We start from the raw sequence: 26,797 nt of genomic DNA, 5'->3' as shown, positions 1-26,797 counted from the left end.
TACATCAGGAAGTAGCAGATTCTTTCTGCTTTGACATGACAGGAGCTGGTTCTGTTCCTACCCTGCCTCTGTGTTACAGCTCTCTCGTGCACCCCAGTACATCTCCATCCTAAGAGTGGCACACTTAAAATTTAAATACCCTGTGCAAACAGCCAGAATAGGGCAACAAACAAAAATCAGTTACGATCAATAAACCAGCTGTTGATTTCTGGTGGTTATTCTAAAATACTTACTACCCATACAAAGAAATTGAAAGATATGATTATATAAGAGATAAGTTTCCATAAAGCGCCCTCTTACCAACCTGCAGCTTGCACACATCAACTATATGAACAAATTAAAGAAAGAACATCATCTGTTCGTTTTCCCATTACTGAACCCAACACCATAAATTTAACACAGCAGCCCCACAGCAAGGCAGACAGCTTGATGGAAATGAAAAATTGCCAGAGTTGGAACATTGGGGCACCTCACCTCTACTCGTTTAATATCTTCTTCCAGAACACTTAGCTCCTTCTGGATCTGTTCCAATTGCTGTGGATAAGAGAATGAGAGAAATCTAAATCAATCTGCACTGCACCACCACCATAAATAAAGATCTCTTTAGGGAGAAACCTTAACCATTTTAATTAGCATACTACATTATTCAAAAGTCAATAGGCAGTTCATATGCACAGATTAACGCAAGTAGGCATGCAAACTACATTCAAGACAAAAGTTGCTATCATGTAACGGTAAAAAAAAAAAAAAACAAGAGCATGAGGTACTTGGATTTTAATCACAAAGAGACCCACATTATGCAAGTAATGCTTCTGTAGTCCCCCATGCAAGATATTTACCTTCCATTCAAGGTATTTACAATTAGTTTACAAGCACTGAACATGATCTGGGAAAAACACCATGAACAAGACAGCAACCATTTTATCCTTTAATATGAAATACTTTACTAAAACTATTAAGGGTGTTTCTCTCACTGGCAGCTAACCTGCCAATTGATAATTTAATGTTACTGGCAAGATTTTCAGATTGGCAAAAAATACCTGTTATGACCAGGGAGAGATTTGCTCCTGGCACCAACCATCATGGTGTTTCTTTCAAGGTGAACTACTTACCTCGGTTACATCACAGACAGTGGTCAACCTAACCAAGGGCTGTCTTTGAAAGGGTCAGACAGGAACTTACACACTCGGTCATTCTCTCTCCCTTCTGTGGGTCACACTGGTTTTGGGGAATACTTTTCAGTCAATATCCCAGCTTTGCTCGTTTCTCATAACTGAGAGGACATGGACTTGAGGACTACCATTTATTCCGAGGCAAGAGCATCCCCTGCTTACCAGCTTGAATCCCCACCCTACTTCAAACCTCTCTTGTCCAAACACCCTCACATGCTATGCCCAGCCTTGCAAGACTCTAGCAGACTCACTTCTCTAGGTGGGAGCTCCAAGTCCGGGCCTACCCTGACCAATCCCAGCTCCAGTGTAAGCCTGGTTCACCAAGACACACAGCCCTAATGAAGAAATTGAGAACTGGAAGCCCAGCTGACTTGCCTCAACTCGCAATAAAAAGCTGCAGACAGCTAGCACTGTGGCATTTGACCAGAAGCTATTACCAAGTTGGCAAGTCCACTGAAAGCACACTAAGCACAACGCATTTTTTGAAGGCTTGACAAATTTTTTGCTTTCAGAATTTACAAGGGAATATCAAATAGTCCAAACCCAAAATTATTAGTATCGCATTACATAGTACACTTAGTATGACATATTCCCAAGAACATTTGGCAAAATACTTCCAAAGATTTACTCCCTCAAGTGCTTAGGCCTGATTTTAAAATGACAGCCTTTTGTTTTTAAGCAAACAAACCCTATCAATAACATTCCCACTGTTGATCAGCATTGCTAATTCTTATGTGTAACCCACTACTCTAATTTACCTTTTCAACATTAAGAACGCCTGTCCCTGAAGGCAGGAGAGGACTGCTGGGTCTATGTCTGTTTCTAAGATGGCCGATTCTTCCGTGGAACAACATGAGATTGTACCTGTATCCTAATCTTTCTACTCTGAAGTTTTCAGTTCGTACTTAATTTTAGTCACAGACAGCACAAGTTTAATGGTTTAAACCTAGACTGCCACAGATAATTTACAAACCACTACACCATAACAGATAATTCCATTTTCACTTGCAAAACCTACAGCAAGAATAGCAGGTGGTGCTATAGCTCCAAGATTAGTGGTAAAGCTAAGTGACACTCACACAGCATGGGTCCTGCCTGTACTCAGCTCTAGCAGTCAAATACCATTAGTCCCCCACTTTCATAAACTTCATTTAAAAATGAAGTTACAAAAACACACTGAGAAGTTCCAAAATTACAGCAAGGAAATCAGCTATTCTACAATGCCCTGGCTCATAGCCAAACGAGAATACTGAAAAATAACTGATGGTGGTTGTCACCACATAAACAGGAGAACTTTTTATAGGCACCAGAGCAGAGGCATTTTATCAGCCAGCTTTTATTAAATATTGCAGAGAACCAAAAGTACCAGATTTGGAACGTAATTTACTGGGGCTAAAGTTTCCTTCTAGTTACATTGGGGCAACTTGAACCTATCAAGCTTCACAGGTAAAGCCTAAAAATAAGGCAAGTGCATTGCATGGTTACTGTAGGAAGAGACTTCTTACCCCCATCAGCAAACGGGTTACTAATGCCCACATAGAGACCTTTTTTCTGGTAGGTCAACTTAAGTGTTTTATGGTTTTGCTTTAATCTATCAAAGCCCTTAAATCTGTTCATGTTCATTCCAATTAAACTCTGAATAAACAGACTGATTTATAAATTGCCAGACATTGAGGAACATTTAGGGAAAGCTAGATAAATTATAGTCCTTGTAGTATATCCAGACTTATAGGCTCTTAATTTGATTTTCAATCTTGTTGGGCACCAAAAAAATAAATAAATAAATAATAAATCAAGCCGAGTCCTGTCCCAGTGACGAGCAGAATCATGCCTGTCAGGCTCTAGATTAAGTCAGCATAACACCTAGAATGAATGCTTAAATAAATGCTAAAATAGAAGCACATAGTATAAACTCTCCCCCAACACAGATGCTTTCCCTGAACTGAAAGGAACAACGTGGACAAGCAGAAGGCTTCAGTTCAGCAGTTATAACACACCTAGTTGTTTCCACATCACAGTAGATAAACTACAAGAAGTAGGTGTATAATGTTCTGGTCCCAGATTACACAAATGCATGTGTACAAAAGGAAAAGGATGATCTCAAAATAGGTTGTTCGTATAACCTCTGGAAAACAAGTTTCAGAACATGCAAGTCATGAACTAATGGCCTGGAAAAATAGGATGTCAAGGAGCTGCATGTCAGTTACAAAAAACAAGCTAAAGGCACAACTCGGAGCTAGTCTCAGCTGAGCTACAAGGACAGACAAGCTCACACAGTGAATGAGCTGCACAGCTCTGCAGTGTGAGTACACAACTTGACTCCCACCCCACAACAACCAGTCAAAAATGCTTCCAGTACAGGCAGAATATAGCCCCCTTCCAAGTACAGACTCTTCAAAGGTTGCTGAAGAATTAAAGAATAAAAGCATGACTACTGGCAACCTTAAATAACCTAGCAGTAATAGGCAAAAAAAAAAAAAAGTGAAAGCAATGGCCAAGGAAAGAAACAGACTCAGCAGTTAGAAAAAAAAGGAGCTACCATAGCAGGGAACATAGGCTCTCGTAGCTTTCTTATTAGATAACCTTTTAGATCCAAGCCCTTCAGACCACCAAGCAGTCCCCAAGAACCCTCTGGTTTGTATACATATCTAGACAGTTTCAGACTCAAGAGTTCCCTAAATACAACTCTCAGCCCTGGACTACGTGCATGAAGTGACATCATCTCAGTGCAGCTATGCACAGATACAGCTCTCACCACCACCAAAACACTCCTGACTTTGCATACAAGAATCTAGGTTGGGAATAGTAACTTGGGTTTACACAGCACTAGAGGCCAGGATATGGTCAGAACAGGATTTCAGTCAGCTATCTACCAACAAGTGTAGCTGGGCACAGAGCTGTTTCCCATCCTCGTGCTTCCTGTTTTTCCTGGACTGAAGGCCCACGAGGCAGTGACTTCATTTGTTGTGTTTGTAGAGCACAGACAAAAAGCAGTCCTGATTGGGTCTCCTTGTCCAGATTTAAGTACTTACAAGAAAAGCTGCCATTACATCGGAGTTGTTCACACTAAACCTGGCATTTTTCTTAACTTTGTTCATTCACTGATGGATGCAGGATGCTACCATCTAGACCAGGGCTCAGCAGAATTTCCTGGTGTCAAGGAGAAGGCCTGGAAAGAAACAGCCTCGAAAAATGCATGCGGGAAAGAGCCATACACCCTTGATCAACTGTGTTTCAAACTCTAGAAAAGGCACAAGAATAGCAGAATTTATTTTCAATAGAAATATTGTGAAATTACTAATGCAACTCCCACCGAGCAGCTTAAATAGAATTTCAGGATTCATGTTTTTAGAAACAAGTCACATTATGTTCACACACACACCCTCAATGCTCTGATCCAGAAGTTTCACCACCCTACATACAATAGATCAAGACAAAAAAGAAACTTCATCCAATGTTATCTCTTTCTACTTATCTTTCCATCAACTTGTCTTCTAACAAACTTGAGTATAAACTTCAGTATATTAGCAGCTGAACCTCAGTTCAGACCCCCAAGAAACTGATTTACAGTTTCTTACCATAAAACTGAATACCTCAACTGCATCTCTACAATGAATTAGATCAATTTCTCTGAAAGCCAGCTGGACGTCTCATCTGTCTCAGGGTTTTCCTTCCATTATTGCTTCTAACACAGCCTATTATAACATACAGGGCAAGTACAGCAAGGAAGTAATCTTCAGAGTTGAAAGAGATTTTAGCCTTTTAAATTAACTGCAAATTTTGACATCAAATTCCATTTGCTAAAAGCTTTGATGTTACGAAGTCTTTGCATAAGTGAAAAATGATGCAATGTTTTTTGGTATGAAGACACGAAGAATGCATGAGTCTCTGAATGTTGTTTTCATTGGTCAAATGTGGAATCCAAGCCTTTTAGACATATAGGCAGGCCATCCATAGCAGACTTGCCTGCAGGGAATATTTCTGTGATCAATACTTCCTCCAAATGGCAACCATTTCTTCTTGATTGGGGACGAGGTAACAGAAGTTTGAAGACAGCATCCTTGTTGGATCAACGCACAGAATTCCTGCAAGCAGGAGGGTGGAGATACATGGCTGACCAAAAGTGTTTCATACTTTTAATTTCTACCCAGTTGCCCACTATAAATCCTCCAGTTTGGGTTGTGAGAGCAAGACTTTGAATGCTTACTAATATGGTCTGATTGAAGGGTATCACAAGAGAAGGACTGGTAGGGCAAGAAAGAAAATTGTCTAAACATTTAGATTAATTCAGAATTTATTACATCCCGACACAATGCCAGTTAGCTCCTAGGGTTAAGAGATGCCCCCTCTTTCTTTGGAAAGATCTCTCCACAGAAGAAAGAAAGGACAATCAGCTAATATATACTGAAATTTTTATGGTAATCCCTAGCCTGCTGCTCATACATTAACTGCATCCTTGGCTTATCACTGCAGTCAGAACTCATGTCTCTAATTGAGCAGCTTAGAAATGCAAATAGATTTAAAATACCAGTTATTTAAGTGCAACGCAAGGGAAAGAGTACTATAGCTATAAATTCACCTCAGGAGTCATGGAATGTAATCAAGACTATATGACAACATAAGAGCATAACAGATTTCTTGTTCTGTCACCTCCTCTTGCTTATTCATTAGTTCATCCATGTGTGTATGCACAGAACAATAAGATCTGACAGGTGAAGTGATTAACAAGCTAATGACATCCCTGGAGAATTCATGCTTGTAACTCCCTGCAATTATCCCACAAAAACTAATAACTCCTCTTATTTTTAGTATTTAACATGCTCATAATATGGAGTAAGTGGAGATGCTCGGGTAGATGCGTATCTGAGGCTGAAAACAGTGATGATGATTCTGAAACGCTGAGCAGGCACTCAGCACAGAAAACCTGAGAACACTGCAGGATTACTCCTCTGCCCCACGATATTTAAGAGCTGAAAACAGACCCCTTGTGTTAGCAGATATGAAAGAGGTCTCGTCACATTATATCTCATGTCTAACAAACATTATTAGAAACAAAAAGCCCATGAAGTGTAAAGATGAAGTGACAGCCGTCAAAAGCAGGATGAATGCATCTAGGGGATATCACCTGCACATTGCTGAACTTGATTTGTGATACCAATCATTAAGCTAATTATCTTCCTTCAGCAAGCAAATGTTCTACTTCACAGAAATGCATAACAGACTCTCCATTAAGTAGCTATGCTAAAAATGTTTTAGGACAAATTATACGTAACACATAAGCATACATATGCACAGGTACATAGGTGTGGTGGTGTCTTGCTTTATGTTGTAGGATTAAAATCATGACAAGGCAATTAGTAAAAAGTCTCCTTAAATAATGAAAATAGAACTGAGCAGAACTGTGTTACCTGGTATCATCAGCTTTCTTACAAAGGGTTCAAGATGAAAACGTGATCATTTAAAAGTATTTCAAGTTTAACTTTCATTAAGTATTTACGCAACACAACTAAGCTAACAGCATTAAAATTCTGACATTAAAATATAAATTTAAAGATGTCACAGGTTGGTCATTTTGTTTCTTATTACTATTTTGAAGAGAAACCAAGTCAAGTATTTTGTTATTAAACTTGACCTTCTAGAGTCCTTGGATCTTTTATTTCAACAGAAGAGAATGCTGGATGAAAAAAATGGGAAGTGTGCATTCAATTAACTATGCACACATATGGAAAGGCATGCAGCCACGCTACATTTGCTTTTGAGACAACCAACTATTGTGGATGATCAATACATTCCTTCCCTCCAAAACATATTCTGTTGAAAAAGTATTTTCAAGCTTTAGCCATTTGTTTTCAATCTTTTACAAAGTCAGTTTTTTTTTTTTTTCCCATTAGTATTGCCAGGAGTTTGTTTTTTGCCATATTGCCATAGGTCAGAAAGAAAACAAGATATAACCTTAAAAGAAAAAGGACTTGCAAATACCTTCGTGCAAAATACATGCAGTAAATTTCAACTTGAAAGATCAATGTTTTGGAAAGTTATGAGCACATCAAAACAGGATTTCTAATGGAAACTTCTGCAGGTGCTAAACCTCACATTTATCTTCTAGAGAAATGATGAAAGCGCAAGGAAGAGGCATTTGTCAAAAAGACTTTACTACAGCAATATTCTGAATTCTTAAGTATAAGTCTATAGAGTTTTCTTCTAGGTATAAACAGCCCACCAATATGCTCAGAAGTCACCATTTCTGGGAAACAGAAGGGAAAAAAACTTCTTAGTGAAGTAAGCAAGGAGGCTTACAGGTGGTTAATTTTATGCTCTGAACATGTTATGAAACAATAAGCAAGTACACTAACCCTGGGATAATAACTGTATTAGCAAACACTGTACCTAGTCTCTACATAAGAAACTGGAGTCTGATAAGTAAAACCTGTTAATAAAATCATGCAATAAATAATATTCAAAGAGGCACACCAGAAAAAGTTAACAAGGAAATTGCATATTTCTTTAAACATTTAAGACAGATTTGAAACAGGCACTCTCAAACTACACAAAAGCAACTTTCCTTTTTTTAAAAAAAAACAAAACAAAACACACACATGGTACACCTATAGCTTACTGAGTGAAATTCCAATTGCTCTGTGGTCATCTTTACTAGAACCACAATTGAATTAGTAAAAAAAAAAAAAAAAAAAAAACCACGAGTAGTGATCCTTCACATTGCCTCCACAAAATAAAGCCTGCTGACATGACTCTTAGCTACAGTGAATACCTTGCAGAAGCATTCCAAGGTCCTTGCATGCTGAGTTCCATCTTTACTTCTTAAGAAGTCACCTTCTACAGCATCAGAATACATACATATCCCCGATAACCTTCCTCTGCTTTACTTCATTAAGATCATCTAAAGCCCTCTTCGGAACTAGCACCTCAGGTTTCCACAGACATCTCCATGCAGGTTACACCCAGATACACCTGCACCACAGGCATAAGCCATGTCCTTGCTCCAAACAGTAGTTCTACTATCCAAATAAAAATGTGTTTGTTTTCTTTCTTCTATAAAGTAGTATGTGTAACAAACTCTGCTGCCTACAAGGAGGAGCTTAGGATTTCCTGTAGCAGAAGTACCAGCTGGATTAATTTAATCTAGCAGTACAGCTGGAGTCTTGATCACTGAATACACGTTCTGATATCTTCCCAAAACTATCTTATTGACTGCTCTGCATTTTCCATGCTTCTATCCATTGTTTCTTATCAACCAAAAAGAAAGATTGCTAGTACAAGTCTGACAAGGCTTCATTTCCTTTAAGAAGAATGGCAAGGCTAGATGCTAACACTACGGCAAGCTCTGAACTGACAGGCCTGCACAGAGGACTTTTGAGATGTGACAGTCTGCATTTCATGTTGGGATACAAAGGGCAGGGGGGGGGGGGACAGGGTTAAAGAAATTACACCAGAAGAAATCTCAACACCAGAGGGAACACAAGCAGGGACAAAGGATCTGAAGTAAATCCTCTGTCCCAATAAGCTTCAGGATGTTCCCAAGGCCAGTTCTTAGCCTTAAAAATGATGGAGTCCCCGTCCATTACTGCTAAAGGCAATGGTACACACATAATAGAAAAGGTTCCCCAGGTGCTGAACACAGTCAGTGGAAGAACACCACACATGTTAAAAAAAAGTGAAGCTATGCAGTTTCCCTTCATCCATCCCACTCAACACGTGACCTAAGGCAGGCACCAATAGCACTTCCTTCTGCAAGACTTGTTGCAACTCAGTTTCAGCTGCAGGAGAGCAAAGCCAAGCCATCATTGTTTTTTATTCTTGGTATTGCCCCCAAACGCCTTGCACTTGAACCATTACTCAAAAAAAGGATGCCCCGGCTGTGTATGAGCCTCCTGCCATACCAGCTTCACAGTTCACCTCCCAGACAAACATGGTTCTTGTGAAATTTGGGAAATCTTGCAACAGTCCTTCAAGCTGCATCAAGTTTTCACAGAAGGTATTTAATGAGCACACGTGGACAATGGCCAGAGCCTGCATTAGTTCTGCCACAAAGATTATTCAAGTTGCTTAAACTCACTGGATAGTCCTAAACATTAGGAATAGAAGAAAAATGAAAACAGATATTCTGAGGATTGAGGGGTGTCATAAAGTAACTTTCTACCACTTTAAAAAAAAAAAATAGATGTGGAGATGCCTCAGTGGTTTCAAACAGTGCTCCTGCCTTTGCTGTTTAACCAAAACCAACAGAAATAAAGATTTTCTTTTTAACCTTGAAGGCTTAAACAAATAGTCTGCTTCATGCTTCGGGATGACTCTGCAACCAGACCCTCAAACCATTCCGAAAAATGTTTCTCATGCGCACTGCCTTAACATGGTTCAAGTTTGCAGCACTTTGCATTCACACTGTTGGGTCTGATGTTCCGCAAAGAACAGTGCCTCCTGAAAGCTTTTCCTTTTGTGGTTTTCACCATCATTTCTCTAGGTTTCTAGGATATTTCTGGTACCAGGGTTTATGCTATTTGTATGACAGTTATAAATGAGAAGTCCCAAACCATGAAAGACAATATATTTGATTATGGAACCCTCTCTAATTCCTTAGGAGGCTCATTTTGAGACAAATGAGGAAGAGCACAGACTATTTGTTCTTTTGTGGCACAGCATTAGTCATGGCATTTGATACTCTAAAAAGAAAAAAAAAAAAAAATGAGACAGACCAGTTTCATTCCTCCTCAGGCTTTCAACTTTTCCATCACAGAAAATATCTTGTTTCAAGAATTTGGTAAAGCATGTGGGAAGAAGAGAACTACAGGATAGAGATTCCAAATTGAATTTACATCAGTGAGAGACAAAAAGGCAAGAGATTAAGAACTGAAGGCATCACACAAACAGATTAACTTCCCTTGAATCCCATATATCATCTGCATGAGACTTCCCCAAACAGGCCTTGTCTTTTTCTTTAAAGAGATAATGTCAGGCTAACACATCACTTAAACAGAAGCAAAACGACAGAAGGCCACAAACAACACCTCACCAGCTGAAAAACAAAGCAAGTTACCTCTCGTTTATTTCTTCTGGCAACTTTAAGAAATTCCATGAGGATCTGCAATTGGGCAGCATGGGACTCCTGTAACACAGTAAATAAGAGTGTTTCTCTTAATATCTATCCAACAGTTACACAAACATTCATTTTATATACAGAAATTCACACTTTGCATAAAAACGGCTTTCAGAGACAAGGAAAGGAAAATAGGTTAATGCAGTTTTAAGAACAGTAATTATCCTTTGCCTCACGTGTGTTAAAGTTTTGTTTGGATCACAACTTTTTACATGAAGGCAGAAATCCTTGTAGCAGTTCTTGTTTGTGTATTTCTGAAGAGTTACTAATAAGAGGAAATGCTTTTCTGTCTACTGCACCTGAAATTGCTTTTGGAATACAGATTCTTTGAAGACTAATCTTCTGTCCTAGAAGATCATTAGTGTCCACTTCTGTGATTTTCATACTTCAGTATGCTACTTCTGTATAAAAAACACTGCCTGCCAAAACTAACATTTGAAATTATGTAAAGGGATGACTGCTGAAGACTTTGTGAATGGAAGACAAAAATTACTGGTGAAATTGAAAATATCCATTTCCAATCTTTCCATAACAGGTCATTTGCCTCAACCATTGGTTTAATATTTTCACCTAAATAAGCCAAAAACTTATCAGAGCAAGAGAAGAGGTGCATAACAGGGAAAAAAAATAAATGTATTTTAGCATTAATATAGCCCTAATCCTATCCCAGCATTCTAAAGCTTCATTCCACCACCTACAGAAATACTTGCCACTAGAGGACTGTGAACATACACTCAAAAAGGTTCAGGATATTATCGCATACAAACCATTAAAGGCAGAGGGGACAGGAAAAGTAGAGAGATCAGGAGGCAAGAAAACTATTTTTCACGAGATATTCTTGTTCTTCCTCCCCAGCCCTTTGACTATAATTTAAAAAGTGAAGCAAGTAGAAATAAAATGTTTAGCGTTCTTGAAGTGTCAAGCTGGGTTTTTTGTCCTTTTTTTTTTTTTTTAGGACTTAGTATCCTTAAAAGATATTCCTGCTTAGAAGCACCTATACACTAGATCTTGTTTCTTTGTTTCACATTTGTCACAAGTGTGAAACAGCCTTGAGTACAAAGTGTTTTTACTCTGAAGTTATGAACTTTACTCCCACTTCATTTTCACTGAACCACAATGAAAGAGTTATGTACAAGCCCCCCACACAAGACAGTAACATAATTTTGCTCAAAGTCAATAAAAGTTTTCCAGTTAGCCTGTGGTTCTGATAGGAGGAGAGTAAGTAAACATTAATTCTGCAAGAGCGAATAAGATAAGCAGTTTCTAATACAACTTTTCCTCACCTGTTTTAAAACATAATTGAAATTCTACTCCAACTTCACTTGGCCAAATTCATAATTCAGTTGAATTTAGAAGGTCTGGTTCTTTTAACTGCAAAATGCTCATCTGAGACTAACAGCATGGAATGACCAAATACATAACAACTATCCCAACCTAGCCATGTTGCAGTTAAATCATAGAAATAGCTTTGCCTAAGCCACATTGCTTAAGTCTTCAAACTGACTTAATATGAGACATCTGAACTTTCACTACAATTTTTCTTTAAGAGGACAGCGACATAAGAAGAAAAAGCTATTAACTTTCATTTAAAAAGGATACAAGAGATTTCTTACTGCTTCTAACTGCTTCTTTTTTTGCACCAGCAGCTCCAGCATCAGGTTGACATTAGCCAAGTCAAGATTGTCTTGATCAGTTCCCAACAAATCTTGAATTATCTGCCACCTATGGCCATTCTAGAAAGATGAGAGACATTGGAGAGACATTAAGTTCAAGACACCCATGGCTATATCCAGCAACAGATATTAAAGGCAAAAATGCAATATTTCATCCCTTTGTAAAAACCTCAAAGCACAGAAATCACAATTCCCAACCCTCCCACATGTACAGGCCATAGCTCTTCTGTCCTACTGCTCTGTGTAACTGCTTATCTTGTTCGGAAGATATTTTGAGAACTTGTACTTTATGAGAGCACAGCTACTGCTAGGAAGAGAGTATTAGAGCCACAATTTTATCCGATTTGTGCCCTAGTTTCTAAGAACATATTTCTAGGGAGAGAAACAGTGTTGTTTATTGAAGCTCAGTTCAGTTACATCCATCTGAAATATTGTTAAGTGGCAATACCTTTTAATTTTTTAACCAAGTAATAGGTAAAGCCTTAATACTAAATGCAAATGTTAGAAAGTAGTATTGGTCTGTTTCTTTAATTCCCACTTCCCACGCTATTCCTCTTCGGAGCATTTTCATAGGAAATGAAACAGCAAGAAAGAAGACGAAACTAATCAAGGTGATCTTTTCATTCAACCTGTTAGAACTGAGAAGTACTCCTTGGAGAACAAGCACATTACCATGAAGCCCATTCTCCCTTCTCTACAGGTTGTTTGCCCTTCTCGTTGTCAGTAAAGTTAGCAAAAAAAAGTATCTTTTAGAACAGGAAAGGCTGAATAATATGTTAACACTAGGCACAGCTTTGCATTAGGAAACCTCAGGATGTGGTTGAAAGGTCTTTAGGCCTTCAAAAAAAAAAAAAAAGAGAAAAAACAAAGCTGGATCAAAAAACCCTCTCCTCTGAAGCTATGACGCTAAATCAAGATATTTAGGTTTGCAAGCAACTAGAAATGCCACCCTATCTAAAGCAGACAATTTCTAAGAGGCTATAACCTATTTGTATTGGCAAGATTAAGACAAAGAATGTAACATTCATACAGAACATTATTTCTTTTTACACAACACTTAGAACCTGTGGAAGCCACAGACAAAAAGCACAGCACAATTTCAACCTAGAACAACTAGAAAAAAATAAGTAACTTTAAATCAAATCAACATGCTATATAAGACAGATTTTAAGTAGTACAACTTAACTTTCAGGGCATAATTTCATTTTCATAAGAATGAAATGAGAATAAGCATCAGATTTATGAAAAAGGAACATTTCTCTTTTTATTTGGGAGATGGACTGCCCCACAAAGAGTTTGTTTTGGACATAAACACAGAATTAAAAGTTAAATGTGTTGAAGACTACTTCAAAAGGAAAAGAGGCAAAATATTAACCTTGAAAAAAAATTCTTCCAGAAATGGAAAGCAATTGGAATACGGTTTACATGTTTGTCAGGCTCAATAGGCAAGGTTGAAGAGAAAGATGTCTGAATAAATTGAGAAGTGGATAGGAAAAGACTCAAATATCTATAACAGCTCAGATTCTAGAATTACATTTGCAGTACAGACAAGACTGCTATATATTTGTTTGATATACGGTATAAATCTTGCCCTAGCCATCACTGAAGGGACTAAAATACAATCTTTACTGACTAGTGCTATTATTTTATTAATCTGCACTATTCAGAAAGCTTCAGAGATGCCGTAACGTGATTTCTTAATTAATGAGACATATCCTTTGCCAAGAAATGGTGCTTAACACAGGATTCATTTGCTGTAACATGTCTTTAATAATTTCACTTAACATCAAAAGTAGTACAAGAGGAGAGCATGCATATTAAGGAGCTCATACAGCAGCAAAGCTGCTCTTTTTAGAAGATGTTGGTATTTTTATTTGTTGCCAAGAGATAGACCCAACTTTTTGGAATAATTCACTGTAGATTTCCATCTGATGGCAGTTATCTAACTTAGATGCATCTACTGGCAGTTTTTAAAGGTGCTTTCTGTGAAAGTGGAACCAAATCCCAAGAAGTTATTGTACATGCCTTCAGGTTAGCTGCGTGCATTTTAAATGAGATATTAAATCCTTTATATTTTATCTTGAATATAGAACTGACTGCAAGTAAATGAATGAATCTTTGAAGACTGCTCTTTTCTAAAGCATACAACTACCAAAAGCATAGTTTTCTGCAATGCAGTCCTTAAACTAATAACACTTCAATAGAGCTGTACTTTTTAAACTGAGAAAAACAGGGGCTCTGATTTTCAGTATTACCTTGCATCCTTATTTATGACTTATATAGAAGCCAAGGAAGGAAACCAGACATAGTAAGACAATTATTATGCAAGTTTCCTGGTTAATATCATATACTCTTTTTGATCTTAATGTACAGGAGCATCCACTGCCGCAGTACAGGGTTTCCCTCAACCAGGAATGCAGCTCAGGCTAATTCGCACTCTGATTCCGTGACATGAACAAAGTTTAGAAGAGAACCAGGCAGTTTTTTCTGGGATGAGAGCCAGAACACCACTACTCCAAACACATCCTTCTCCCTCTTGTGGTTGGTATTATCCTTCCATTTCTCTGTAGAACGTAACTTCTCACACATGATCACACAAGCGTGTAGCACTTATGATCATTTATTAGTCTTATTGTAGCTGTAATTTCCAGCACTGAATGAAGATTATTACCTTTAAACAAGTGTGCTTCTAAGGGTAGTTTCCCACGTTATATTCAAGATATTACATGACATTTAGTTACACTAACACAGCTTGCTTTTACCTGTAAAACAGCTGGCAGGAAGAAGTGGAATTATCAAGGTTGAAGGAATACAGTGCCACCGATATCTGTATTACTACCCCATAAAGCAAATTCATGCAACAGCTCAACAATACAATTTATTCGAAATTAAGCCACATAATAACAATTGCTGTATAAAACCATTAAATAAAGTAAGAAAGTTGGAACATACGGTGCTACTCACTGAATGGTCCAGTTTGAATCTTTTCTCCTCAGATCTCTGTTTTTGTTTAAGAATCAGTTCATTGACTGAAAAACAAATAGACGTAAAAAGAGATTAGTTTTGAGCTCTCAAAATAAGCATATAAAATCCACCTCTATTTTTTTTTAATTATAAATTCCACAGTAAGTTTACTAGCCGTTAAAACAGTAGGACATTTTGTCCATTTTTCTCTAACCAATTTCTTCTTTGGACAATTTGTTAAGGATAGAGATTTAAAAAAAAAAAATCAGTAAACATAATGCCTACACATCCCTAAAATTGCTTCATTTATTTATTTTTAAGTACCATGGTTTTCCAGCTTTAAAGCAGATGTACATCTAAGAGGAGTATGAAGGAAATAAAACATTAACAGACTTACTACAGGCTGAGAACAAGTGCAGCCAAATAGAACAACTTGCTCCTTTAAATCACTACATTCTTTGCTTCAGTTATTTTTGCTACAGTTTTATTTCACTCCAGCTTAGCAAACACTGTAAAGAGACTAAGATAAGCTCACCCCTTTACATGTATACCTCTTTTTTTTTTTTTTTATACATCCTCCAAGACTTGCCTCAGCACCATCTTCTGCACAACATGCTTGGGTCTAAATCAGGATGACTGTTTCTGAAGCATTCATTGGCTACCATAGCTTTTAATCTATTATTAAACAGATATCCCAGCATATGAAATCAAGATTTAGTTTAATTTCGATATTTCACACTCCAATGCATTTTTCTTTGGTGTTTTCTCCTCATAACCCACTATTTAACTATTTCCAGTGAAGATCATTTTCCTTCTTTGCTTATGCAGCGATTAATTAGGATTGCATATGTGTACGAATATTTTATGTAATTTACACACACACACCACTTGGACCACGCCGTAGTCACCAAAGCAGTACCATAAGTAATTCAGCCTCCCCCTTTCAGTGTTCATACTTTGAAAACAGCACAAGTTCTTGATTATTAAACAGACAATGCAGGAAAACAAAAGTAGAGATCCAAATCTCAAGTCGCCAGAAAACATCTTCATTTTGTTTTTTATAGCATGCATAAAGCAGCAAGTCAGTCTCCCTGCTGTAACTCAGCATACATAAGACTGCTAGAGACAATGGAGTGTAACAACCTACACTACTAACCACTTTTTTTTAAAAATAAAAAAGTTGACCACTTTTTTTTTTTTAAAAAAAAAAAAGCAGTTGACCAAAGGAGTGATGCTTGGCCTTCATTTTCAATATCTGCAAGCAAGTTATTTATAGGATGAATTTACAAGTACATGCCTTCCATCACAACAAAGATGTTTCTTACAAAAACAAGCCTGGAGCTCACCTAAGAAGTTGGGATAAAGATGATCTATGTTGTCCACAACATAGTTACATTTGGGACATCTGTTATTGTCTTCCAAGCTCTGGTGAATACATTTATAGCTGTTTAAAAGACAAGATAAAGTACGTAAACATAAAGAAAAAAACATAAGTACAAAGGAAATAGCATCCACCTTAGATAATGTGTACTTGACTTGCACTGCTAGCTAACAGCTGTGTTGTCGAGAACTTACAGTGAAGTCAAAGCATTCCAATATTGACTAGGAGCATGCTACAGCAAAAAAAAAAAAAAGTTTCTTGGCAAGGATTACAAAAAGGTATTTAAGTACTTCACTCCTTTATTTCACTGAGGATTATGGCAACTTGCATACTTCAGTTATGCTTGAATCTTGAATTTGTGCCCTGCTTCCACACGCAGAGCTAGCAGACAGACCGTGTTATTCAGCAGCAACTTTTCCAGGTTAGCCAAATAGTTTGCAAGTGACACTGAAAACTACTGTGCACTTCACGTAATCGAGCACTGACAAAGTATCTTCACCAGGGTCTCACATTTCCCCTCTGCCTCTCAGCAGCTATTAATACGAGTCACTCCAGAGTCACTGTTGAGCTCTTAGCTATTTGAGGGACAGAGTAACTCCAAAGATGCACTTTAACATTAAATTTAAGCACCTCACTCCCTAAGAACCAAGCTTGATGTCAATTTCAAAAGGTATCAGACAACATTGCTCTGTTCTTCCTAAGTAAAGGTATTTGAATGCCTCTTATCTTGGACTTTTGAAAAAGTGTTACAGATCACCAGGTTAAAATATTACATATAGGGCATAAAATCAGATGTTATCTTACCCGTATACATATAGAGGTCAAAACATTCTGAAAGTTAACTGATTCTGTTGCTCAAGGTGTTTTATGCTACTAAAATATTACTTCTTGAAAAGGTGGGAGATTTGTTTCTGTTTAACAGACACCATAACAGTATGGAATACAGCAAACATTAAAGCCTGATAGTTCAACATTTATTCCAACCCCTAGTTGAGATCCAGAGGAGCAGATAACTGTACACCTGCCCCAGAGGATTCTTGTATGTTTCCACGAAACATTCTTGCTCCTTGTGACAACCAGAGATAACATACTGAAACAATGTGAACCTTGAACCTATTTGATACAAGAGCTTCCTAGTAAACATTTTGCAAAGAGAAAAAGATCAATGGGGAAAAGAAAGAAACAAGCCTAAAGCATCTTCTCTGAAGTTTAATAGAATCACCCTAGACAACCTGGAAGCCACTTCAAACCGTATGGTCTTGCACGAAGGAAGAGAGAACCTCCCAACACCAACGCTGGCTCCTGTGACCTCTGTAACAGCAGGACCCACTGCTTCAGGTGGTAACAGAAAGCTTCCATTTCCCAAGAAAATAAGCTGACAAACTGCTCTGACTCTGAGCATGGAATGCTACCAACAGTTTATGACCATTTTGTTGCATTACAGAGGAAATCATGGTGGCACAAAGTTTGGGTTTTAACACTTCATAGACTTCATTTTAGTTTAACTGGTAACCACCTTTTAAATTTTGATTTCGATTTCTTCAGCGCAGGGACAGAAAACAGAAGTAGCAGTAAACTCAAGGAAAGGGTTTCACAATGATGTCAGGTCACCAGCACCGCGTGATACAAAGATCTTACCAGAAGCTGTGTCCGCATTTCGTCATGTAGGCTTCTTCAATCATATCAAAACAGATGGGGCTGAAAACAAAATCAAAGACATCTTTTTAAGTTAAAAAAAAAAAAAAAAGTATTAATTCAAAGCAGCTACCCAATCACTCGTAGGTAATCTTTTCTGTTTGTAAAGCAGAAGAGGACAAAAAAAGTGCAACAACAGCTAGGCAGAATAAAGATCAAAAGGGCAATCGAGGGCTCTATGGCCTTGGAACGATCCTGCAGTTTGCTACAACTGGAAACCAGGTGAGCCTTCACTGGTGAGGCTTTCAACAGCTGCAAACTACCCAAAGCCAGAGTACCTCTGACAAGCAAAGGACCTCCTAGCTATCTGTATTAAATCTCAAACTGATCATAAACATTTGTTTTTATTGTGAACAGACACAAGGTGTTTATAAGCAATGCCAAAATCAGTTTATTCTCCTATTTTTCAGCCAACAGCCATTCATAACCAACTGCCTTCATAACTGCCAAGGACCAGGCAGGGAGCTGACAGGAGAAGGACGTGCAACTGTTACAGGACTGCTAACAGCTTTTGCAAAGCATCCATCTTCTCCAAAGTTCAGTTCAAAACACCTGACCTCAGACCACACCACTGGCTGAGCAGGTGTGATTTCACCTCCATTTCTCCCCCTCTAGGGGAGAAAGGCCCATCGCCAACGCTCCTAAGAAGTCCGTCCCACATCTCATCGCTCTCTTCAGAGAATAGAAATTTGTGAGACCCCGTTAGGCATTTAAACATGAGAAGGAGATACCTCTACAGGCTTTAAAAATAGTATTTGGAGATGAAGTTGCAGCCTCTACCAACTCGATCTCCATCAGAGTGACCAAACTGGGCATCATGGATGGCTCAAAGAGTTTGCCCACCCTGGGGCACAAACCAGGTTGTCTTCAACATCCCAGCACATCAGCTACATACACATGGCTTAGAAGCAAACAAATCAAACCAGAACATTATTCTTTGAACCAACCAAGCCACTGCCCACCAATTGTTCCCCAGAAGAAGCCACAAAAATGATTAACGACCACCTGCCCCTCTCTTCCCTAGCAGGTCCTTTTCTGCAAAAAAGATGTGTGAACATCTGAGGCTGGTTTCTCCCCACTGGTGACAGAGCTAAACTTCTCTGCCTTCTTCTAATCGTGCCACATAACACAGCCCCACTCCCCACAAATGCTAAAAACTGCTGCTTCCTACGGGGTCGGGTGTGTTTTCTCCAGCACACCCCTGCATTTCTTGCAGGCAGTGCACTAGGGACCAAGACTACCATGCTGTTCTGGCTGCAGTCGGATGTGGCAAATCAGAGCTAAACAAGGAAGATGTCCTCCTGACACCACAGCTACTCCAGGCCCCCATTTCCAAACTTATTCTTCTCCATACCAGCTTGACTGGAGAAATGACAGAATTGAAACAGCTGAGAAAAAATGATCAGAGCCCACAGAAACAGCCATTCAGCACAGGGTCATTCAACAGAGCCTGAAGTTTCCATTAAGAACAGTTTCACCCCAAAACGCTGACTGATTTACAAATGGAAAGAAGACTGATATCTCAATACTTATCAAAGCCAAGCTGGCTGTTACATGAGAGTTGCTGTGTGCCATTTGTTTTAATGGATCCTAGAGAGGGAAGGTTAAGAACAGATTAAAGGCCAGAGGCAGGAACTTGAGCCATACTGCAGCTTGCAGCATGTGCCAAAACTGAGCAGCACAGGTATGGCAAAATCAAGGCTCCTATGCATGAGGTAGCTCTTATTCTCTACTTGAGAGCCTTAAGCAGCAGTGCCATGTAAAAAGATGCAAAGTACTTCAGCAGCCATAGATTTCAGTGTTCCTTACCAGATACCGATACCTTATTTACTCAACAGTTCCTTGTCCAGCACTTTCTGAACTGCAAAGGCTTATCAGGTATTTTCTTTCTCTATGGTTGAGACATCAGGGCAGATATCAAACATTTTTGTTTTAACCAACTACTTGCCTCCGCATTTTGCCAGCTGTTTTCAGAGTACTTCAAGTGCTTTTGTCAACCTCAGCTACCTGAACACCTGGTGGAAACAGTCACTATAAAATTCAAGCACATTTCATACTTCCTTCTGTCCCACACCAAACAGGACCTGCTTACAGCTTCTCTCTCCTGTTCTGTTCTTCCTGGGCCTGAGAAGAAAGCGGGACCAACTCCAGGCTCTGTCATTTCCTCAGAGTGTGACCAGTTAAAGAGCACTGCCATTACTATCTGATCAGTACGAAGCTATAACACAAGAACAGATTATGGAGTTATCATTGTTTCAGATTATAGAATTGTCATAAAGAGCTGTTTAGGGTAACATTTCAGTTTGTGACCTCCAGTCAGTTTGAAGCACTCCTTATTAAAGGGACTTACCAGATCACAAACATACAAACATACTCAGTCCATGCCTGGCATCACCATTAATGGGTAAATACCTAAGAAAAGACTCAAGTCTACCTCTAAGTGTAGCAAACAGTGCTTCCTACAGCCAGGTAAGTTGGCTGTACCTCTCCAGGTCTGTATGCCACATACTCTTTTCCACATGTTCGTATTTATGAAAGAGCTCAGAAACAAGCACTGATATGAAACAGCCTCTGAAAAGTCAGCCTGCAGTATGATCCCCTCCATCTGCGAAGCAAAGCAGAGAGTAACTGGTTTTAGAAAGGTTTAGTGAACCATTAATTGGGAGGGTTAAGGTAAGGCTTGGGAAAACCGTAGGCAATTACACTGCTGGAGAGAAGGAAATCCTCCAATTAGAGGATTCCCTTTCAGACAGACACTCTCCAGGCAACTGCAGAAAGGCCTGGCTGCAGAAGCAGCACAAAGTCTGCCTTCAAATCCACAGCGTGCACAAAGAGGCACAAAAAGTTTCTCTCACCACCACGCAGTTGGCAAGTCAGACACACACACTTTCCTGGTGGGGCACGCCACACTTCCAGGAAGGTGCTACGTACCACAAACAGCACTCATGTACAAACTCCTGACGTACACTTGCTGAACGTTTCACAACCCAGCCCAGCAAGGTATGCCAACGTTTGGGTTAAAGCCTCAGCCTCACAGTGCTGAGAGGGCATTTTTGGATGACAGACAGGCAGGTTGCGCACACTGTTTACAGTATTTCCACACGCACCTGCACACACGCAACTCACCCAAACTTCTCTTTTCTTTCCCAACTTCAGCCTGGTGCAGGCAGGACCTGCTGCAGACTTTACAGCTGCCGCTACCAGGAACTCACGGCCCACGTGCAGAAAAATTGTCAAACGCTCCCCTCCCTGCAGCTGGCAGTGGCTTGACAGCATCCTTATGGAAAAATGGCACACAGAAAGCTCCTGCCTCTCAGGCTGGGACAGCCAAAGCTCGCTTAAATCAATTATTTAAGCCCTCACACATGCACCCGTCTTACTGGACATTGCTCAGAACTCCAAAGTTGCCAGCTGAGCTTTTATTTCTGTGCTACATAACTGTATTGCTACCTCAAAAAAAAAAAAGATAAGTACTATAATTTGAATCTACTGTTAATATAAACAAGAACAAGCCCTACAGCCCACAGAAACACACGGCAGTGAGGAACCCAGGTAAGTTAACTGTAATTATCACTTGCTCTTAAAGGTTCTGACCTGCACTTAAATACACCCAGCATGGCTCTCCTGTAAATACCAGGAGGGGGACAGGAATAGACATTTTGCCTTGATTACTGCTCAGCTGATTTTTCCTTCTCACTTAGTTCAGCCAGCAGTACTCCTGGATGAGGAGAAAACAACTCATTATGCACTCTCCTTGAAGCACTTACCTGTACAAAAAACAGTAAGAAACCCTGCTTTTTGAACCAATGCAAAATATTTCAACTGTCCCTTTCCCAAGGGAAACTTACTTCGTTTCCCTTCCCTCCAAACACATTCATGTCTACAACAGACAACAAACACAGAGCAAAAGATAACTCTAAAGGGACAGGGAATGATGGCTGCAGACCAGCCCTGCTGGAGCATTACAGCAGTGGGAAGGAAGAAGCAAGAACACTCACAGCCAGAAAACCCGTGAGCAGCAGCAAGGCAGACATCTCCCAAAACAAGTTCCCCTAAATGCATCTAACACGGCCTGGCACTCAGAGCAGGACCCCCGCTGATCAGGGACGTACGCTCACCCCAACTCTGCTGCAGAGCAAGCCACTACCCACAGGGAGAAGTAATGATCAGAAATTACTCCTTATTACTAGCCAGTAGTTGCTGGTTTTCCTGCCACTAACTTTTCAGCAGCTTCAGGTTCTCACTTTAGTAGTAGGGATATTTCCTATCTACCCTGCCAGATCGCTTACAAAGCTATAGGATCGGGTCTGCAGGATTTCGCTACGATGCCTGTCCTGCAGAGATGCCAAACACCTGACCCTCACCTGGAAGTCAGCACAGCCAGACAAGGCCACCCTGCCAGCTGTGGTCCATTTCTTTTCCTACTGTTTTACGGGTTCCTTCAGATGCACGACTTTCCTCTAACCCATGCTTGTCTCCAGTATCTCATCATCACGGTTTGCCTCTCAGCTGTGAACACTTACCCCAACTTTCTGTTCTCACATTTTAGTACATCCAGCCAGCTATAAAAGCCAAACCTACTCCTTATGTTTGAAGATTTGAAAGCCATTAACAATAGGGTGCTCTTTAAAACCCAGCATTACCAGCTAGTTATCAACGCAGAGCCTCGCTCCCCCACACCTGCCAAAGGGGCACTTCCAGTCAAAACCTGCAGTTTGGGCCAAACATTAGGACAACACGTGAAGGGACTCCAGACAAGCCTTTATCTCATCATCGCAGATTTTTCCTACCCATCTGGTTTTAGGTGCGAGGCTGACACAAGCACTACCGTTATGTCACGCCAGCCGACCATCCCCAGCAAAGCCCACGAGGGTTTCGCTGGCTCTGTCAGGATCAGCAGCCACGAGCCTCACACCTCACCTGGAGGGGCACGAACCCCAAACAGGGCAGCAGCAGCCCTGTGCTTACCTCCAGAAGGGTCACCTCGCCTCGGGGCCCTCCTGGGGGCGGCCTGGCTGTGTTGGGAGGCAGGGCGAGCCCTTCCCTTCCCGGGGGCACAGCCGAGCCGGGTGCCCGCGGGGCCGCCCCTACTATCGCCGCCCGCCCCGCGCTGTCGCGATACGCCCCCCCCCACCCCTCTCACCACACGAAGTCGTTGCTCTTGTCCTCGTAGGAGTTGATGAGCCCGTTGCAGAGCGGGGTGAGCAGCGGCCTCTTCCTGCTGCTGCCGCCGCTCGCCGAGGAGCCTCCCCCCCCCCCTCCTCCTCCTCCTCCTCCTCCCGCTCCGGGCCGCGCCGCCGCCGCCAGCCGGGCCAGCCCCGCGCCCGCCGCCACCGCCGCGCCCGAGCCCGACACGGCGGCCGCCACCAGCACAGGCCGCGGCGCCGAGCCGCCCGAGGAGGACGAGCCGGGCGCCATGGCCGCGGCCGAGGAGGAGGAGGAGGAGGAGGAGGAGGCGGCGGGCGGCGCGGCGGGGTGCGGCGGCGGGCGGCTGCCCGACATGCCGAGGCCGGGCCGGGCGGAGCGGGGCCGAGCGCGGCGGCGGCCGCCTCAGCGCATCGCCGGGCGAGCGGGCGGCGCCAGCGGAGCGATAAAGTTGGTTCAAAAAATATTTAAAAAAAAATAAAAAGGAAGAAAAAAAAAAAAGCAGCACCCCCAAACCCAAACGCGCCCGCCCGAGCGCCCCCGGCCCGGCGCTGGTTCAAGCTTTATTGACAGGCGGACACACGGCGCCGCGCATGCGCCGCCCGCGGCGGGGCGGGCTCCGGCTGCCCTCAGGGCGGAGCGGGCCCGGGGCTGGCGGCGGAGCCTCCCCGCGGAGCCGCCCCGCGCTCGGCGCTGCCCCCGGGCGGTGCCTGCGGAGCCCTCCGGGGAGCCGCGGCGCTGCCGGGACGGGCCGCGGGGTGCTGGGGCCGCTCCGCTGTGGAGGTGGGCGGGTGGGGGTCTCCTGCCCTCCGCCATTTCGCCTCCTGCGCCGTTCCTTGCCCTCAGCCCGTGGTGGTTGGTGCTTGACACCCGCAGCAGTCCCGGGCAGTCCATGGAGCCATAGAAACATTGAGGGTGGAAAAGCCCTTCAAGATCATCGGCTCCAACCACCAGTATCACCCACCAAACCGTGTCCCTAAGCACCAGGTCCAACCTCTCCTCAAACACCCCCAGGGACGGTGACTCCACCACCTCCCTGGGCAACCCATCCCAGTGCCTGACTGCTCTTCTGAGCAGAAATGTCTCATTGCCAGCCTGAACCTCCCCTGGCACAACTTGAGGCCGTTCCCTCTAGTCCTCTAGCTAGCTACCTGTGAGAAGAGGCCGATCCCCAGCTCCCCACACCTTCCTTTCAGGGAGTTGCAGAGAGCAATGAGGTCTCCCCTGAGACCTATAGGGGCCTTCCTATAGTAAGCTAAACACAGCACTCGAGGTGCAGCCTCACCTAGCTCTGTCACATCATCAAAAAAGATCACAATACACAAAGCTCTCCAAGACGTGAATCGTTTTTTGCCCCATAAAATGCTACCTTTCTGGATTATTCATTGCCTTCCTGATAACCATTTAAGAAAGACCTTTAAATTTGTAGACCATATCCTGTGGGCGGGTTCCCCCAGTTCACGAGTGGCCCCCCAAAGCCTGGGTCCATCCCGTTTTCCCCCTCCCTGGGTGCAGCGGAGGCCCCATGGGGCAGGAGGCCAGCCCTGGCTGAGGGGAAGGGGACCTGTCATGGAGGTGCAGCTGGGAAACGGGGAGTGCTGGCGAGGAGAGCGTGGGGTGAAAGCAGCCACCCCTCTGGCTTTTTGTGGGGGAGAGGTAGGAAAGTGCAGAGGATGGCTGAAAGAGCGAGGAGGTGTTCCCAGCTACTGTGTCTTTATTACAGTGCTGAGGAACAAGGTTGTCATGTTGTCCCTTGAGGATGCTCTCTGTCCACCCCAAGCATCCATCACCGGAGGACCTTCAAGGACGAGGAAGGAGCCAACTGTATCCCATGGGATGCTGTCACTCACAATTCTCTACTCTGCTGAGGCTTTCTACACAAACTGAATGTTGTCCAGCCCTGCAGAAAGGCATCATGCCTGGTAATGAGTTAGCAGTTTATGCTGGGCTTGAGCCTACTCTCTGCCCAAGCGATTCATAATCCCACTAACCAGACCCAGGGAATGTGCCAGTTTCCCTACAAGAAGGTGGTAGTCCCCAGTTTTACGGAAGCTAGGGCAGCCCTCTTCCATAAAGTTCCAGAAAGTTAATGCATAAAGCAATAATGAATGATTCCCCAAAGATGCTTTGTGTGTCAAGGGAAATGTTTCCTCCAGCCCCAGGATTCCGTGAGGCAAACTGAAGTCAGAGGGCTTCATGAAACAGCACTGCCTGCTTCTCAGCTTGGCCAGGCGTAATGCAGAAAGATACCAGTTCCTTCATTTCTCTTCAAATGACCTGTAGAGGTGTATTGCCTACTTTGCACTGAGTAACTGTATTGTCTGCTATCAGCTTTTCCTGTCTAGGGTTAAAGAGATTTTGAGGCAGCTGGGGAAACTCAAGGGCATTCCCCGAGGATGGTAATCCTAAACCCAGGTATGGGAAAACGCCCAGAGAGATCAGCTCTGCAGCACTCCTCCCAGTGCAGGCAGCAGAGTGCACCTTCAGTCGTCTGCAAAACCAGTATGAGAGCTGGTAAAACTGGTCTGAGAGAAAAAGGTGGCTTCAGGTAGGCAGTGTTGGTCAGATGTCTCTGGTGCATGTGGTAGGGCTAGCCACATTCTGCATCTCGCAAAGGGAGTGCAGTGAAACCCAGCTCTTGTTTTGCCGGGGGGGTGCTGATGTGCATGGACAGCTGTGGGGTGCAATCCCTGATCTCCCCAGATGCAGCTGGGCTTTTTTGTTTACTCCTAATGTTGAGAAAAAACAAACAAACAAACAAACCCACAAACCTGAGTCTGGGAAGTCAGAGCAACTTTTCTTTAAGAGCTGGGTCAGAGTTGTCTCACCTTTATAAGATGACATCTGCCATTACTGTCACTCCCATGATTTAACCCCTTGTAGCTGCTATTGAAAACTTTCCTTTTCATAGTTATTGTGGGTTTTATTTGTTTTCTGGGGGATGAGCCAAAGATTCTTCCCCTTGTTTCTATAAATAGCCTTCTGACTGGAAAGTCTCAGTTCTAATCCCACAAAGACACTGAAACACATCGATTCCCACTGATTTCAGTGGAGGCTAAAGCCATGCAATTTTTTGATACTTAATATTACTGGCTGTGCTCCAGGGAGGAAAAAGTGGGCCAGGTAAAAGCGTTTAAGGGTCAGATATTTCCCCTCCAATGCCTCTGTGTAACTGGCCTTCCCTGCACCACCTCCACCTGCAGGCCTAGTGGTGAGTGTGGCACTCAGCACCTTCGGCATTGAAAGACCAACTCCCTAATACCTGAGCTTCAGGATATCATTATGAACTTCCGGAGGCCCCTGAAGCAAAGATCTTTTCTGCACTGGCCAGATGAATACTGAACAGCCTCTGGCTTCTGCTAACCACCTGAAACCTTTCCTTCCTAGGGTTACCTTGCATTACCAGCTTCAAGATCAATGTATGCAGCCTAAAGGAAGATTACATGCTACTTCTTAGAGATACCTGTGTGTTGTAGCAGGATAAAGGACACGGTTTTAATGTTCACAGCTTTAAAGCTCACCACAGCTGGAACAGTGGCATGCCAGTTATCCTCAAGTCCCTGTTAGCACAAAATGAGCACTAAATTAATTTGCTACAGTCCAAATATTGACAACAGTTATTAGGCTCAGTGGCAGGGGTACAGGAGTGAAACAA

General features: G+C 42.1%; 1 protein-coding gene across 2 annotated transcripts in view; it reads right to left on the bottom strand.

The window, feature by feature from the left end:
- Positions 1-23,639, bottom strand: part of COP1 (COP1 E3 ubiquitin ligase) — a 125,218-nt gene extending 101,579 nt beyond the window's left edge. Inside the window, exons 1-7 of one of the 2 annotated variants that reach the window (XM_084526917.1) lie at positions 23,141-23,639; positions 17,941-18,000; positions 16,268-16,365; positions 14,910-14,986; positions 11,898-12,017; positions 10,225-10,293; positions 475-534 (exon numbers count right to left, since the gene is read on the bottom strand). In XM_084526917.1, the coding sequence (XP_084383043.1) occupies positions 475-534; positions 10,225-10,293; positions 11,898-12,017; positions 14,910-14,986; positions 16,268-16,365; positions 17,941-18,000; positions 23,141-23,499 (843 nt within the window). In that variant the 5' untranslated portion in view covers positions 23,500-23,639. The remainder of the gene's footprint in view (positions 1-474; positions 535-10,224; positions 10,294-11,897; positions 12,018-14,909; positions 14,987-16,267; positions 16,366-17,940; positions 18,001-23,140) is intronic. The other variant, XM_084526918.1, reaches the window with a different exon arrangement.
- Between the last annotated feature and the right edge of the window lie 3,158 nt (positions 23,640-26,797).

Source organism: Aythya ferina (genome assembly GCF_964211825.1).
Source record: "Aythya ferina genome assembly, chromosome: 8".
Classification (NCBI taxonomy): domain Eukaryota; kingdom Metazoa; phylum Chordata; class Aves; order Anseriformes; family Anatidae; genus Aythya; species Aythya ferina.
Note: the sequence above shows the minus strand (reverse complement) of the source record. Positions and strands in the feature narration are given on the sequence as shown.